This window comes from Antechinus flavipes, chromosome 1, assembly GCF_016432865.1.
Source record: "Antechinus flavipes isolate AdamAnt ecotype Samford, QLD, Australia chromosome 1, AdamAnt_v2, whole genome shotgun sequence".
NCBI classification, from domain to species: domain Eukaryota; kingdom Metazoa; phylum Chordata; class Mammalia; order Dasyuromorphia; family Dasyuridae; genus Antechinus; species Antechinus flavipes.
Genome location: NC_067398.1, coordinates 94,462,304 through 94,479,192, shown reverse-complemented (window position 1 = coordinate 94,479,192; position 16,889 = coordinate 94,462,304). Strand labels below are relative to the sequence as shown.

The following is a 16,889-nucleotide window of genomic DNA, read 5'->3' as shown; positions in this document are numbered from 1 at the left end:
ATGATATTGCAATTGAACCTTGGGGAAAGAGTCTAGGCTATTTCTCTCTTGGTGACATTCTCAGCTTTTTTTAGCTTAAAAAAAAAAAATGCCGATGAGTGATTGATGTGTTCACCAAGAGAGAATAGAAAGAGAAGAAAGCCCAGGACAGAGCCTTTGAGAACATTTACAAGTAGAATGTAAGTTTATTGAGAACAATTCTTTTATTTTTGTTTTCTTAATCTCAGCATTTACCATAATGCTCAACATATAGTAAGTTATATGCTGGTACATGGTAGGTTTCATAGTAGACATTTATTCGTGCCAAGTGTTGAATCTAATTAAATAACCTACTCTTCATTTTTTCCCCTCTATAAAATGAGTGTATGGGAGGTGATTTCTCAATTTCCTGCAACTCTAAATTCTCTGATCTATGATAATAACCATCATTACAGCAGCAATCAATTGCATCTACCATCAGGAGCCATTTGGAAATTCCTCATTAATTGTAAAGAAGGAACTTAACACTAATAGTAATAACAGCTCACATTTATATGGGATTTTAAGTCTAAAAAAGTACTTTTCCTATTACATCTCTGTGAGGTAATAATGATAACAATAAAAACAATAAGTAGCATTTATATGGTGCTTTAAGGCTTACATGACACTCTACATATGTTAACTCATTTCCTCCTCAAAACAACCCTGTGTGGTAATTGCCATTATTACCATCTCCATTTTACAATTGGGGAAACTGAGGCTTTAAGAAGTTTCATGACTTGTCCATACAGCTAGTGTCTGAGGCAGGATTTGAACTCATGTTTGCCTGACTACAAATCCAATACTTTATTCACTTTGCTACCTACATCATTACTATCACCTTGTAAAGATGAGGAACTGAGGCTCAGAGATGAATTGATTAGCCAGTGGATACAAAGCCAGTAAATGTGGCTTTTGGGAGGCAATCCTAGGGGTCCTGATGGCAGGTCCAATACTCTAGTCACTAGCCCATCCAATTGCCTTTCAGAATAGCTGACACTTATCTGGATTCTCACTTCTTTAATTATCTCATGATTCCCATGATAATCATTTGGGTGTGAGTGGATAGAGAGCTCAGGAATTTATATTCCTATTTCACAGATAAAGAGATTGAAGCTTAGAGTGACTTAGTAAAGGTGACACATCTCATAAGTAACAAACTGCAATATGAACCAGGTCTTTAGACGCCAAATTAAATATTCTTGGCTTTCTAGCCTATACCCATGATCAAATAAACAAAATGTCTGGATTGAGTCTTACATGTCTTTAACCTAAAGCTTATTATTGATTTAACTGAGGCCAGTGTTAGCCAAATACCAGCCTGAATTATCACTTGTTTAACCAATGTCATTTCACATAATAATAGGCAATTTAACTCCCAGTTCAGGGGAAAAAAAATCATTACATTAAAAAGGGTCAACACAAAAAGAACTTACTAAAAATCTCCTAATTAGGGGACATGGGTAGCTAATTGGGCTTAGTCAAGGCAAGAAATTTAGCAACACTACAGATTGCCAAGTTATTTTATGTTAGGAAACTATGGTCCCTTCCTAGATATAATTATTTAATTTGGTATGCCTTCTAATATTAGTAAACAATCTCAGAATTGAAAACCTGTAACAGGTTTCAATTATTCAAATATTCAATTTTTGGAATTTTTTTTTTAATGCAGGCTACTCATGAGGAAACCCTGACCCTTCACTGTCATAGTAGATCCATTGAGAAGTCTGGTTTTCTCAGCTACAAGAATAATAGCCAATTTGAATTTATCTTCCTCCCATATTACTCTCTCTCTTGTAGAATCATTTTTCTCAGTTTCTTCTTCAGATTCAAGAAATGCCCTCAAGGCAATGCTTTCCCCAGCTCAGAATACAACAATGAAAAATGTTGAGGGTTCTACCTTGAAGAAATTTTAAATTTTAAAATATAATAAGCATAATTATTTTTGTTGTGTTATAATTATACAGATAAACACAAATAATGATAAAGGAAGTATGATGGGCAAACATTAAATATGAGTGTTTGTAACTCTAGAATCAACACTCTTTAAAAACTTCAAGAAGGAAAATTTCAAGGGATTCTAATAAAATGTGAGGAGGAAAAGATTACTTTCAGCTAAAGAATCAAGGAAGACTTCATGGAAATATGGTCCCAGAGCTGGGTCTTGAAGGAAGAAAAGAATTTCAACAAAAACTAGAAGGGAATATATTTCAGCATTGGGAAGAGTGGTATTAGCATGAAGCCTTTGAAAAAGTAGAATACTGGATGCTAGGCTTCCTCTTATCAAGGATATAATGGTGGGTGACGGGGACAAATGGAAAAAGGGCCTATGTGTCAGGCCCTGACCTAACCTATTAGATTAGATACAATTTCAAGGGCTCCTCTCTACTCATAAATCTCTATGGTTCATGTCCCTGTCCATGTTTTCCTTTTGGGAACATCATAATTGGTCTCATGTGTGTTCAGTGATCCTCATTTGGTCTCTGAGAACTTGTACCAACTAAGGCATTAGATAGAAAGAAAAATTTTTAATTAAGGCAATCAAAATTATAGGAAGGATTGGTGCCTGGAGCAAAACAATTCAGAACCCTCCCAGAGAGCTCCATTTTCCTTCCCAGAGCTTTAGCTCACATTTCCCAAAGCTCATGGAACTATTTAATCATGTCTTTACTTTACTCTTGAAATTGCAAGTCCAGAAGTTAGTAGAGTTTCTGCAGTATGTCTTGTGCCTGTCCCTTTCTCTCCACTCACACTGCCACCATCCAAATTCAGACCCTCATCACCTCTCACTTGGAATATTGCAATAGATTCCTAATTGCGTTCTATGCTTCAAGTCTCTCCTCACTTCAACCCATCCTCCACACAGCTGCCATAGTGATTTTGCTGAAGAGCAAGTCTGACTATCTCATTTCCATACTCCATAAACTCCAGTGGGTCTTTATTCTAAGTAGGATCAAATATAAACTTCTTTGTTGGGCATTTAAAGCCCTTCACAATCTGGCCTCAACGTACCTTCTCAGCTTTATTACACATTTTTCCCTTTCACAAATGCTGTTTAGCCAGACTTGTGCTCTTACCCTTTGTCACACAAGAAACTACATTTCCCAGCTCTATATCTTTACACAGTATGTTCCCCCTTGCTTGGAATATATATTCCCTCCTAACCTCTACTTCTTAGAAATCCCCAATTTCCTTTAAGGCTCAAATACTACCTTCTAAGTGAATTTTTTTTCCTTTTCTATCCCAAATTCTAATCCTTCCCCTCATTTTTTTTCCTTTTTATATAAACCTATTGTGTGTATACATTTTACATGCATGTTTTTCTCTCTCAATTGGATGTCAAGTTAATTGATTGAGTAAATGTTCTTTTTTTCCTGAAAACAATCTTTACCATTCAAAAAATAAGCAGTCACTTTTAAGCAAATTAAGGATAAAACATTAGACAATGACTAAACCCAGTATTATACATTAATGGTCATTACTTAGCTCTCAGGAACAGCTCTAGCATCTATGGTATTGAAATATCCAAGAACTGTAGATTTTGCTTATCTTTCTATTTGTGATTCATGCCACTGCTTTAAACTTGGCTTGCTCAAGGCAGTGTCTGTCCATAATAAAACATCTAAAATGATATGTAAAAATATCCATCCATAATTTGGACAAATGTCCTAATGTTTGGTCTACATGTGTTTTTAGTCATCTGTATTTGGCACCATAGACTAACAAAAATCTAGACTGGTGAACTGATTTTTCATTGGGTGGAATGTTTAACATTGTGTAGAAACAACTTGATTTTTCTAGTATAGAATTGAGAGATAACATATAAGGATATGAATATAAGGATCCAGTCAACTGCATATGGAAAGTTTTAAAATGTAATAATGGGGGGCAGCTAGTTGATGCAATTGAGTGCCAGCCCTGATGTCAGGAGGACCTGAATTCAAATCTGACCACAGACACTTAACACTTCCTAGCTGTATGACCCTGGGCAAGTCACTTAACCCCAATTAACTCCGCAAATAATAATGGTAATAATATTTTCTGTTTTATTTTATTATTATTTAATCTGACAAATATTTCCCAATTACATTTATCTGGTTACCTGTACACTAGGAAGTTTTACAGGCTGAATAAGCTCACTGGTGATGTGATTGATATCTCTATTCTAGACCTGGTTTTGGAGAAAAGGCTGTGAGAACCTTTAATAATATTAGCATTTATAATATAGTGCTTTAAGGTTTGCAAAGTATTTTATAAATATTCTTATTTCATCTTCACAACAAATCTGGGGGGTAAGTACTATTATCCCTAATTGGCAAACTGAGGCAGACAGAAATTAATTGACTCGCCCAGTGTCACACTCGTAGTGTCTGTGTCCATATTTGAACTCAACTTTCTGACTGCTGATTCAGCACTCTCTCCACTGTACCACCTACTTGCCTCTCTGATAATTACTCATATATCTAGAATACTGTAAATTTTACCAAGTCTTTAGCTCACAAATATTGTGAAGTGATGCAACAGGTCGAGTGCTGAACCCAGAGCAAGGAAAAACTGAGTGCAAATCCAGTTTGAGTATTTACTACTTGTATAAAGCTGGGCAAGTCACTGAACATTCCTCAGTCTCATTTTCCTCATCTGTACAACGAAGCTAATTATTACAATGATACCTTGGAAGGTAGATCTAAGAATTGTTGTAAGAATCATATGAGATATTTATAAAGCATTTTGTAAACCTTAAAGTGTTATGTAAATATTGTTATCATTATTGTTACTACAGTAACCAAAATATTATTAATCTCATTATATAGATGAGGAAATTGAAGCCCAGGTAAGTAAATTACTTACCCAGTCATGCAATTAATGTCAGTTTTAACTTGTATCTCTTAGCTATCTCCAAATCTTATCATATCACCCCAACTTCACTAATTTATATTTCCTCACCAGAGGTGAAATAATAATTCTTTTCACTCCTTCCTCAATTTGAATATTAAAGCCAAACCTCCTTTGGCCTTTGCCAAAAGTGTTTAACTAAACTTTTGGATCTGAGAGTTTTATTTGCCCTCATTTAGTTCCTTTCTCTTCCTCAGCTTCCTTCCCTTTATCTTTTGTGTTTATTCAGATTAAGTTGAAGTCTTTCTGCTTCCCAAGGCATTTAGAAAGAAAAAATGTTAGTCCTCAAGCAGAAAAAAAAAAAAAATCCAAAATTACTGCACATTAGACTTGACTGATGAAGTATATAAGATGACTGTCAGACAATGTAAACAGACTGCTAATGTTGAATGAACTCAGTCTATTCTTGGAGAATTCTACACAATTATATGCAAAGGATTAAAAGAACAGAAGTTTGATTATATTTTGAGGTTTGGGAGGTAATGATTGTTGTAAATTAACCATTACCCTTCTCAATGAAAAATGTCATGTTTTCACAACAGAGAAAACATTTGCACACCATAGCAAAAGTCAACTACCCCCTAGTGTTGGTTGTGACAAATGTCTTCAGCCTACACTGTGGTAACTCCCTATGGTATCTAGTATGATAGATATACATGGTAGTTTTTGTCTCCTCCCCCCCTTTTTTCTGTTCACAGTAAAACTAATGATGCATCTTTTACAGCCTACAACAAAATAAAACTATAAATAATATTTTAAAAGAAAATAATTTCAATAGATATTAATTCAATATTTACATACATATATATCTATGTTTGCTCCTTAAATTCTAGCTCATGTTCCTATCTCCAAGCAACTGCATAAAGATCAGTAGTTGTATAAAGAAAGGACTCTGGGTAATAACACTCTCCAACATCCTTTCAGAGCTATCCCCCAGTGTCTAACTGGAAAATTTCTTCTATTAGCTAAATGAAATTTCTAGAGTTTCATTGTAAACCAATTTCATCTTCTCCTATCCTCAGGAAAGAAAGCAAGCACCTGGTTAGTATCTTCTTTATTTTAAAGGTTCTAGCACAGTTGTATTGAGTTCATGGGATTAGGTCAATTACTATTGAGGAATGAACTGTGGGAAGTTTTCCAAGTTGCCCCCTCCCCAAGAAGTTGGCAAGCATTTGGATAAATTTTAGGACACACTTTAGCTATGCAGTTATTTGGAAAACTAATCACTTAAAAGGTCATCTGGAGTGTACAATCAGTTTATAGGAAGACCTAAGGGAAACTTGGTCATAAACAAGTGAGGGATGAATATGAGACTAAATCATTTGAAGGTATTGGTATGACAACACCATAGTGACCCAGGAGGAAGAGGAAAGAAAGCCAGGTAATAAAAATGTCTTCTACATCCCCCAAACTCTCTGTTAGTTATAGCCAGCCCCCCACATTTACAGTGATGGCAGTGGCCCTATCTTGTTCCATCTGGAAACAAGAAAAATAAATTTCACTCTTCATCATAAAAATAATTAATACTCTATTATATTAACCTTTTAAACTGGTTGTTGTGGGTTATAGCAAATCATCACTATAAGCAGCTTTGCAAGTTTTAAAGATCCTGGCAATTCCAACCTAGTTAAAAGAGGAGTAAGCGATTTTGATTTTTTTTAAATAATAAATTGATTTCGAAGAAAAATAGAAAGAATTTAGGCTTTTAACTGACTCTCCCTCCCCTTCACTCCAATGCCAAAGAAGTCTTTCTTCATCTCAAGGAACAATAAAAATTTAAATGGGCTACTTTCTTAACACTCAAATCTTCTCCTTCCCAGTGTTCTCAGACTTGTGGAGGGGGCATTCAGAAAAGAGATGTTCTTTGCAAACAACGCATGGCTGATGGCAGCTTCCTCGAGCTGCCAGAGACTTTTTGCTCAGCCCCAAGGCTCGCCTCCCAACAAGCTTGCAGGAATGAGGATTGTCCCTATGAATGGCTTCTTTCTGAATGGACACAGGTAAGACCTTGAGCATTGAAGGAATGGAGCAAAGCAAGCTCCAGAGAGGAAGTGGGGACTGGGGAAGCTATTTTCCCTATCATGCTAGAATGTGTAACAATTTATGCCACACTTTGTAACTGTTACTTAACTAGGCTGTGGGGAACCAGGCTGGGCAGCAAGCCTTCACCTAACAATTGGGAGCATGTAATTGTAGCAGGCCCCCTTGTGGAGCAAAACTGATTCATGTTTGGGAATGGGCTCCCCTGGGATACTTGGGTCTCTGCTCCCTGCCCTCAGCTATTTTTGGTCTCTTCTCAGGGGCCAAGGCCTCTCTGGCTCTTTCTCTTTCAAGTTATAGCACAATGAAGAAAATGATTTATTTCAAGGAGAAGCCAAAAGAGATGCTGCCTGTTTGCTGTCACTTTCCTGGCTCTAGAAGCCCAGAATCTTCCCAGCCAAAAACTGTTTTATTTTGTGTCTTCTCCCGGCCCCCTCCCACACACACATCCTTCTGATCTCCTGTGTGTGGACGATGGCTCAGATTAGCATCTGTCCTCAGGGATGATGAAGCCCTCAAAACGGCTGGATTTGGTTTGACCTGGGTTTGAACCTCAGCCCTGTTTCTAAATCACTATGTGACCTTGAACACATCATTTTTACTTTTCTGGCCACTGACTTCCTCATTTGTAAAAGAAGAGGGGTGGATTAAATGATTACTAATTTTAATAAATTCATTGTCTCTTCTTGTATCTTATGATTCCATGATTCCAGGTTTACCTTACCAAATCCCATTATGTATTTAATAGCCATTAATTTAATTGTATATATCTAAAGTCTGTTTATATTTTCTGCCTTTGCTACTTCACAGAGGTAGCATTACCACATAACAAAACACAGAGACTTGTCCTATTCTCTCGATCTCTGTCTTCTCCATAGAGTTCTGCCAATGAATCACTGTCTTAGAAGGATCTAACTGGGAAGGGAGGCATGGAACTGAAATGTGCCTCTCTGAGTGCGATGGAGCCAAAAGTGAAATTTACCTCTTCCCTTTCATGTAGGATTAGGGAATAATCCTTTTGTACCCCACCCTATCCCTTTGTACAATGTACAGCTCCTTATGATTACAACTGATTGAACTACACTGCACTCAGTCACTTGGATCCCCAAAGTGGAAAATTTCTCTGTAAATTAAGATGCCAGCTCTTTAAAAATTAGACCCCAGGCTTCCTTGGGACATTGATTTCTTATTCTAATTCCAGTGGGAATCAGCAGGCTCTTGGCTTTGTCCCCTTTGCATTCTGTATGATGGTGCCTACTAAGGGGAATAGAACCAAGCTTTCCCCCAACAATGCCAAATAACTGTTCATTTCTAAGGATTTATAATTTGGCTATAAAATCTCCTTCTGGGCAACTCCATCCCCAAAGTCCTCAGGAAAGTGAAAACAACTTTTTTTTTTTTTTTTGCGTATAAAACATTATTTGATCTAAGCTACTTACTGAAGGTAATCTCTATATGTATGTATGTGGGTGAATGACCTTTTCTGAAATGGTTAATATCCAAAAAGTCATAATATTCTTAAACATAGGAAAATAGGGACAGAAAGAAAAAAAGAAAGAGAGAGAGAAAGAGAAAACAACAAAGGACAAACAACAACTCAGTGTCAGGCTTATGTCAGTAAAAGAGCCATAATGGGACTTGGTTACATGTTCACTATCTCTTGATATCCCTGGAGTGAACAAGATTTGGAGCAAAATGTTCATTTGGATATCTGGAAGAAGTTGCTGATATTTGGCATTAAAATTTATCATAGACCCACATGTTACAGAGAAAAAGAAAAGTAATACTATATTAAGATCCTGTGAAGTTAAGCAGCATTCAGAATACATTATTTTTATTCCCCTGCTTCTATTGATCTGTATCAGGAGACAAGAAAATATAGGGAATAGAGCACCCTGGCTGTCCAGAAGCCATACCATCTCCCTTGTTGCCTGTACTACCTTCAACTATTTCTGATGAGAACATTTTGAACTACATCATTTCAGAAGTCACACTTTCCAAGTTGCTGCTGACCACATGTAGGCAATACTCAACCAAAGGAATGTTAGGAAGTTCTTGGTTGTCTTGTTTGATTAATGGAGATTCTGAAAATAGAGGTGGGAGTAGGGAATGGAGTTATTATGTCAGGAAATCAGTTCAGTTGAATTGAACCTGGAGCCGCACAATAGCATTCCTTGTAGTGTGACGACTCACTATCTCATCAGAAGTGCAGCTTTCTTGGCTCTCTGACTGAAATGAAATGTCGCATCCATCCTTGAAAGCTATTATTCTGTGCCAGTAGGACAGGTTCATGCTCCAACAGGTTTTTTTTCCCTATCCAGCCTTAGATATTTGGGTTAAATCTCATGATTTACACAGAATCCATCTGACAAAGTAGTGAAGCCTGAGCTCCTCTTGGGTTTTTCAACTAAAATTATTGGCAGATTCTATTCAAAGGGAAAGCCATTAAGGAAAAAAAAAATCCCTGAAAAAAGTCCTACCTCATTTTCTTAAATCAGATCTCTATGTTTTGTTTTGTTTTTTTAACAATTAAAGTCCCTAAGGAAAAGCCTACCAAGAAAATCTCTTTTTAAATCTTTTTGTGAAATTTTTTCCCCAAAAAAAAGAAATTTTAAAAAGTTTGCATTGGAAGGGAACTTAAAGATCATGGAGTCCAACCCTTTCATTTTAAAGATGAGAAAATTGAGGTTTAGTGATATAAACATAGATTGCAAAGAGAGAATCCAGATCTCCTAACTCTTCATCGTGTGACATTTTCCCCAATAAGTTTTTTGGTATGCTTTTAACCCTAAAAGCTTAAAGGTAGGAGAGTTAATGTAGTTTATTTTTATCATGAAGTTTTTCTCCTTAGGTTATCTGCAAAAAAAGAAAATCAGGAGAAAAGTTCTTAATCTGGAAATAATTACCATCATATGTCTGAAATTTCTTTAAATTAAATTCCATAAAAGTTGGTATAGATAACAAAAAATCAATTTGCTATTACAGGGTTTCCTAAAAGTCTTATTGTATTTTATGCTATTAAAATATTATTCAGTATAATTTATGCTATTAAAGCTTAAAACTGCAATTAAGACACTTGGGACATACTATATTTAAAAGTTACTAAAAAAATAGATGCTGAAGATATTAAAATGAACATTTATCAAATCAGCAGAAAGAATGTACCATCCAGCTGCTATTGTTATATCATAGCTTCCCAATTAGTCTCTAATCTATCCTATACACAATCCCTGAATTGATCTTCCTACAACATTTTTCATCATATCATTCTATTCCACAGAAGTCTTAAATAATTTCCTAATGGCTACCCAAAATCAGATATAAATTCATTAATTTGGCCTCCATGATTTGATCCCAACCTATATTTCTAACTTTATCTAACACTAAGTTCTTTTGTTCCAATGAAAATTGTCAACCCATTGGTTTTACCCAACAGCCTTATAATTCTTGTACTTTCACATTTCCATGTCTTTTCTTATATGATTATATTTGTATATATTTTCTTCTATTTGTTCTCCTTTTTTCATCTCACCATAAATGTTCTCCCCTTCTCTTCACTTAAACTGACCAATTTGAGCTCCATTTCCTTTGTATTCTGATGTTCCCAGTTCATTCCTAGAAAAAGAGATTCCTCCCTACTTCCTGTGAACTCATAGTGAGCTCTGAGGAGTTACATGTAGCTCATCAGTGTTTCACCTGATGTATCATTAAAATTGTACTCCAAAAAATTACTATGAATCAGATGACAGACAAAAATCATCATGGAGCAGGTAAAGGATCCTAGAAGTTACGTGCTACACCAAGAGTCTGAAAGGAGAGCAAGTCTGAGAGGTGGGCAGGTAAAATTCAGTTGGGGCAGTCCAGTGAGAATATATAGAAAGAATGGCCATGTGAGCAGCAGCAGGAGACACTAAAAAATTGAAAAAGGTAGGTTCAGGAAAACAATTCCACATTATTTAGTTCTATTTCAAAGCAGGAATTCTTGAATAATCCAAGGCAGAACCAGATCAAGATGTAGGCAAGAATAGAATACTAGCAACAAAGTGCAGACACAGCAGGATGGGTACCAAAAAAAATTCCTTAGACAATAGTAGAGCTTACTCTGCCTCCTGTTAGAGCTCTACAAATAAGATTGGCCACAATTTAAGACTGGTATAAATATAAAACTGACTGGTTTATAAAATTGAAACTACTTCATCCCTTGCCACAGTTCCTGTATCTGAATTGTTGGTTAACGCTAGAGTGTTGCTGCCTTTCTTTTCTTGGCTAGTTTTGAAATCTGTATAACCTTTGAAAAATTCAACAATGCCCCAAGTTGAGTTGACTTCTACTATATGGATAAAAGCAATTTTTCTGCAACTTATTCTGTTATTTGAAATACATGTGATATACTTACCTGTGATGTTGCATGTGAAAGTCATAAGTAAATGCAAAAAGATTTCAAAATTTCATGATAAAATGAACATCTTCAAAATCATTTGATTTGTGCTATAGGAACATATGTAAAAGAGAAGTTTATTTACAGTTGAAAATATAAAATTATAGAATCATGGAATCTTAGTGTTAGAAGGAACCTGAGAGGCCCAACCAACCTATACCTGAATAGGAGTTTCTTAGATAGATAAGGGAAAAGAATTATTCTCAGGATTGGAAAAAGCACAGGCTTGGGATCATAAATCCCGAATTCAGATTCTTCTATGTGGCAATGAACAAGTCATTAGAATTGGGCCCAATTACTCTCTCTGTTCATTTTGAGGGTTCTTTTATTGACTTCTCTAGGCAGGCTCCTTTATATTTTCATTTGTTTAAGAGGCAGTTGCCAAGATTTTACAGATAGATGTTTTCCCTTTAACCTGGTCTGCTTGGTTTCTCTTGTTAGTGTTCCACGAGCTGCGGAGAAGGCACCCAGACTCGGAGTGCCATTTGCCGAAAGATCCTGAAATCAGGAGAATCCATCATTGTCAACTCTTCCCTGTGCCCACCATTACCTTTCTCTTCCTCCATCCAGTCCTGCATGCTAGCAGCCTGTGCAAGTGAGTATGACAAGAAGCTTCAGAGATGGGGAGCGTACATCTCAGGAAGCCTCACCTCCCTTGGAAGGCCACGTCCCTATTCTCAGGAAAGGTTTCAGGCTGTTGTTGAGGCCCCAGAGCTTTGCTGAGACTTTTGCTGGCCACCTGACAATCAGGTTGGCAGAGTAAAGTTCTTAGTTCCCGTGGGTAGAAAGGGCTCTCTTCTCCTTGAGAAAAGAAGGGTTTGCAGGGGGTGGGGGAAAAGTTCACTTGTCTGGCGTACAGACCTTGAAGCTGAAGGTAGCCTATAACTAATGAAGTCTAATATTATCCACCCTGGGGTTTTAAATCTCCTCCAAACAGATTTGCTCTGTTTAATATTAATCCCTGAGGTTGTAACACTTTGGGGCTCTCGCCACCATACACATTAGGGTTCTGGTGCTTTGCAGAGCCCACATGGTAAATTTTTAACAAGGGGAACTCTCCTTCCCTTTTGTCCTCTTCCTCTGTTTATTAAACCAATTTTTTTATTCAAATGCCTTTAACAAGGAGAACTGCATTCCCCTGAGCTTCCTGCTCCTCAGTCCCCAATCCTTGTGCTTTGGCTTCTAATGATATGGAACCACACAGCAGGGTGACAGGCATCCTGCTCAATTGCACCTTGTTAGTTCTTACATTTTTATTGTGGCGGCTTGATGTTCAACAGCTGGTAGCCGGTGGCGCCCATAAAACGTAATGCGTGAAACGGCTGCCCAGGCCAAAGTAAACTGCCAGAGTCCTCACTTTTCTAACCTCTGTCTCTTTTCTCCTCCTCTACATCCTCCTTCTTAGAAGCTAGTCTATCACATGGTTTATACAATTTGAATCTATCTCGTTTTTCCACTCCTGCACCATTATTCATTTTGTCGTGGATATATGTATTATCTCCTTAAAACACTATGTGAACTCCTTTCTTCCTTCATCTCAACCTCCCCCTTTCCCATTTTATGCCTCCTCTCCCTCATTGTCTCTCTCCTCACCTTTTCTCCTCCTCTTTCTTAAAACACATTGTGAACTCCTTTCTCTCTTCATCTCATCTTCCCCCTTTCCCATTTTATGCCTCCTCTCTCTCATTGTCTCTCTCCTCACCTTCTCTCTCCTCTTATTCCTTACTTCCCCTTCTCTTGTTTTCTCCTTCTTCCCCTTTCTACTCTTCATTCTCTTCAAACTCTATTTTTATGGTACTGCTTTATTTACAAACTCTTGGTTCCTTTTTAGAGCCCAGTCGCCCATCTCCCAAACACAGTCCTCACATTACAGCCATCAGGAAGATCTATATTCAGACCAGGAAACAAAGAAAGTTACACTTTGTGGTGGGAGGTTTTGCCTATCTGCTTCCCAAGACTTCTGTGGTCCTCAAGTGCCCCACGCGGAGGTTCCGAAAGCCTCTCATCACCTGGGAGAAGGATGGCCGGCACCTCACCAGCTCTGCCCACATCACAGTGGCACCTTTTGGTTACCTGAAAATCCATCGTCTTAAGCCCTCAGACACAGGTACCTACACCTGCTCTGCAGGACCAGCTCAGGAACATTTTGTGATCAAGCTCATTGGAGGCAACCGTAAGCTTCTCGCCAGGCCCTTGGGACTAAGAAATGAGGAGGAAACCCCTCCAATGAGGAAGAACAGTGCAAATGAGGCCCTTCGAACCCAGGAAAAGCACCAAAATGGAATTTTTTTCAATGGCAGTAAGGCTGAAAAGCGGGCCCCTGCAGTTGATCCTGGAAGTCGCTATGATGAGATTGTCTCCAGACTGCTGGAACAGCGAGGCTGGCCCGGAGAGCTGTTCACCTCTTGGGAAGCCCAGGATTCTACAGAGAGGAACATCTCCTCAGAGGAGGACCAGAATCCAGAACAAACCCTTCTCCATCTGCCTTTCACCATGGTAACTGAGCAGCAGCGGCTCGATGACCTGCTCAGGAACATCTCTCAACAGCCTGAGGAACTTCAAGACTTATACAGCAAACATTTGGTGGCCCAGTTGGCTAGGGAAATCTTTAGGACTAACCTAGAGCATCAGGACTCACTGCTCAAGTCCACAGAGGGAAGAGTCCACCCTGTGGCGATCCCTCCCCACAAACATGTATCTGGATTCAGCAGCTCTCTCCGCATCTCCTCTCCAGGTTCCTCAGGAGAAGTGAGAAGTGGCCATCCCCAAAGAAGGCCAGTGATACTGAGGAAAATTTCAGCTGCCCAACAACTCTCCGCCTCTGAGGTGGTCACACACCTCGGGCAGACTGTAGCCCTTGCCAGTGGAACACTGAGTGTCCTTCTGCACTGTGAAGCTGTGGGAAACCCAAAACCTACCATTACCTGGGCCAGGAATGGGGAAGAGGTACAGTACAGTGACAGGTGAGCATAGTTTTGATTTTTAAACAAGAAAGCAGTGGGGGAATAGAAGCACTCCTCCCCTCCTCTTGAGCCTCTCCTTTCACACTTTTTTCTGCACTGAGGTATTTTCCAAGGCAGATCATGAAGAAATGCTTTTAGTAGGAACATCTGGGTTTTAGTCCTTCCTCTATCACTGACAGACTGCTTGAATTGAAGCTGGCTATTTAATTTACTTAAGTCTCAATTTCTCTTTCTCCAAAATGATGGTAATGTTGCCTGCCTTTGCTTTACACCACAAAGCACCAAAGATTACAGAAATGCTTTCTTTAAAGTACTTTGAACTTTTTTTGTCAGAAAGATTTTATGCAAATCACAGCTATTATTAAATTTACATTTTAGTACACAGACCATTGAAAAGCTTAGGATCCAGCACAGTGTGTTTCCATGTGTGTGGTCTGACAAAACTTTCCAGGAATGCATACACACCTGGCCTCTGCTGTTGACCTGATCTTATGACTAAACACTGCTGTGTTTGGCCCATTTATTATGTCTCGCAAAATGTCATTATACCTCTCTTGGTATGTCCATTTAAATAGAGTGGTGGCAATCAATCATAAGATCAGGATTATATAATTTTATATATATATATATTTTTTTTTTACAACTAGAAGATTATCAGAGTTTGATCCAGCCCTTTCATTTTATGAGGGGAAACTGAGGCCCAGATAAGTTAGGTGACCTATCCAAGGTAACACAGGTAGCAAGTAGCAGAGTCTGGATTTAATGGACTGAGCACTCAGTCCAATCTGCTTACCATTTCCTCCCTTTTTCTGGGTAAGGAAACTCAGTCCGTCATTGTGGAAGTGACTTACCACATATTACCTAGATAATAATTAGCAGAGCCTCATGTTTACATTCATAGCATCTGACTTCAGAACTATTTTGGCTAAGTTACCAAAACTTTAAAAAACCTTTAAAGATTTTTAACTGAGTCAAGGGAAGCTAACATGATCAAAGAGAGCACAAGTTCAATAGTTTGCCTCTCTGTCTAATGAATTTATAGTTGAAGAGGGACATAAACAAAGTTTATTTTTAAAATAGAAAACATTTGAAAAGAATGAACTTGCACTTGTTTGCCAAATCTCAGAATACTAAGACAAGACATGATACTTTCTGAAGACAAGAAGTAAGAATATTTGGGCAAATAGGGCAAAATACTTCTTAATAAAGTGGATCATAACAAGATCCCACTTCTTGTGCTTACATCCTGTATGACGTTGGCCAGCTCCCTAATGACTCACTAATAATTCATTCCATGAGCCTTATTGTTGATTTTTGTTAACCTATAAAATAAGAGTATAGATAACATCTAAAGTTTATGATCCTATGATTCTATGAATTATGGTAGCTATATTCTCTCTAGAAGGCCAACATTAAAATTCATTTATATCAGGATATATTTATATTTATATATTTATATCAGGAAGATTCATCTTTGTGTATTCAAAACCAGCCTCAGACATTTTTTTACTAGATCTGTTCTCTGGAAAAGTCACTTAACTTTCTTTGCCTCAATTTCCTCATCTGTAAGTGAGCTACAAAAGAAAATCGCAAACTACTCCTGCATCTTTGCCAAGAAAACCCCAACTGGGTTGTGGAGAGTTGAATACAACTGAAAAACTGAGAAATGTTAGTTTGGAAAGAGAATTCTGGGAATATTTTGTCTTGGCCTTTAAATATTAACATTGATAACCACAAAGCTTGTTGACTGATTGATTAGTTCATTGTTATTTCAGAGAGCACAGATAGCCTGGTCCTAGTATATTGTTGGGCATTTTCAATAAAGTGGGGGGTAAGTGGTTCAGATACTTGATAGCAATGAGCTCTAGGCATCTAAAGGGCAGGATGAGAATGCCATTGCAAGGGAAGGCCAAGGTTAAGGCTTAAATAATAGAGCACATAAACCATGATGGTGATGCTTAAAAGAGCTTAAATCTAGCTTTAACCAATTCTTTCTACTCTAGATAGTGGGAAAAGAGTGAAAAGTAAGCTTTCCATGTCTTGCTGATTCATGGAACAAAAAGTATTTCATTTCTCTTGGCTGGACAGTAGGAAATATGGCTGAAGATCAGCTTGCTGGACTGCTTTTTAAGCCTGAGTTGGGAAAAAAAAAAAAGTGTGCACCACATTAAACATATGACAAACACAGAGCTGCCATTGGTACCACTGTATCAGGGAATGGGGTACCCTATTTTGTACTAAATTTCATGGTTTGTCATCATTAGCATGTCTGGGAGTGGTTCCAAAATGTTCATTTATTTTCAAAATGCTTTCACTGAGGAAGTGCTGAATTGACTAGGCTTGTGCTTCACTTGGTCTGTTTTTGTTTAGAGCCCAAGCCAGTCTTTCTCAGGCAGTCTCAACTTCAGCACCAACATTGTCTATAGGGCAGACAGTAAGTAAAGTAAAAAAAAGTAAAATAAAAATAACCCAAGACTTGATCACAAGTGAGATCTTATTTTTAAGGAGATGATAAAATGATGGGGACCTTTGCTCTT

The 16,889-nt window shown here is 37.8% G+C and overlaps 1 protein-coding gene across 1 annotated transcript in view; it reads left to right on the top strand.

The window, feature by feature from the left end:
* Positions 1 to 16,889, top strand: part of ADAMTSL1 (ADAMTS like 1) — a 386,862-nt gene that overhangs the window by 288,701 nt on the left and 81,272 nt on the right. The window contains exons 17-19 of the mRNA XM_051987060.1: positions 6,732 to 6,911; positions 11,831 to 11,984; positions 13,221 to 14,352. Coding sequence (XP_051843020.1) covers positions 6,732 to 6,911; positions 11,831 to 11,984; positions 13,221 to 14,352 — 1,466 coding nt within the window. The remainder of the gene's footprint in view (positions 1 to 6,731; positions 6,912 to 11,830; positions 11,985 to 13,220; positions 14,353 to 16,889) is intronic.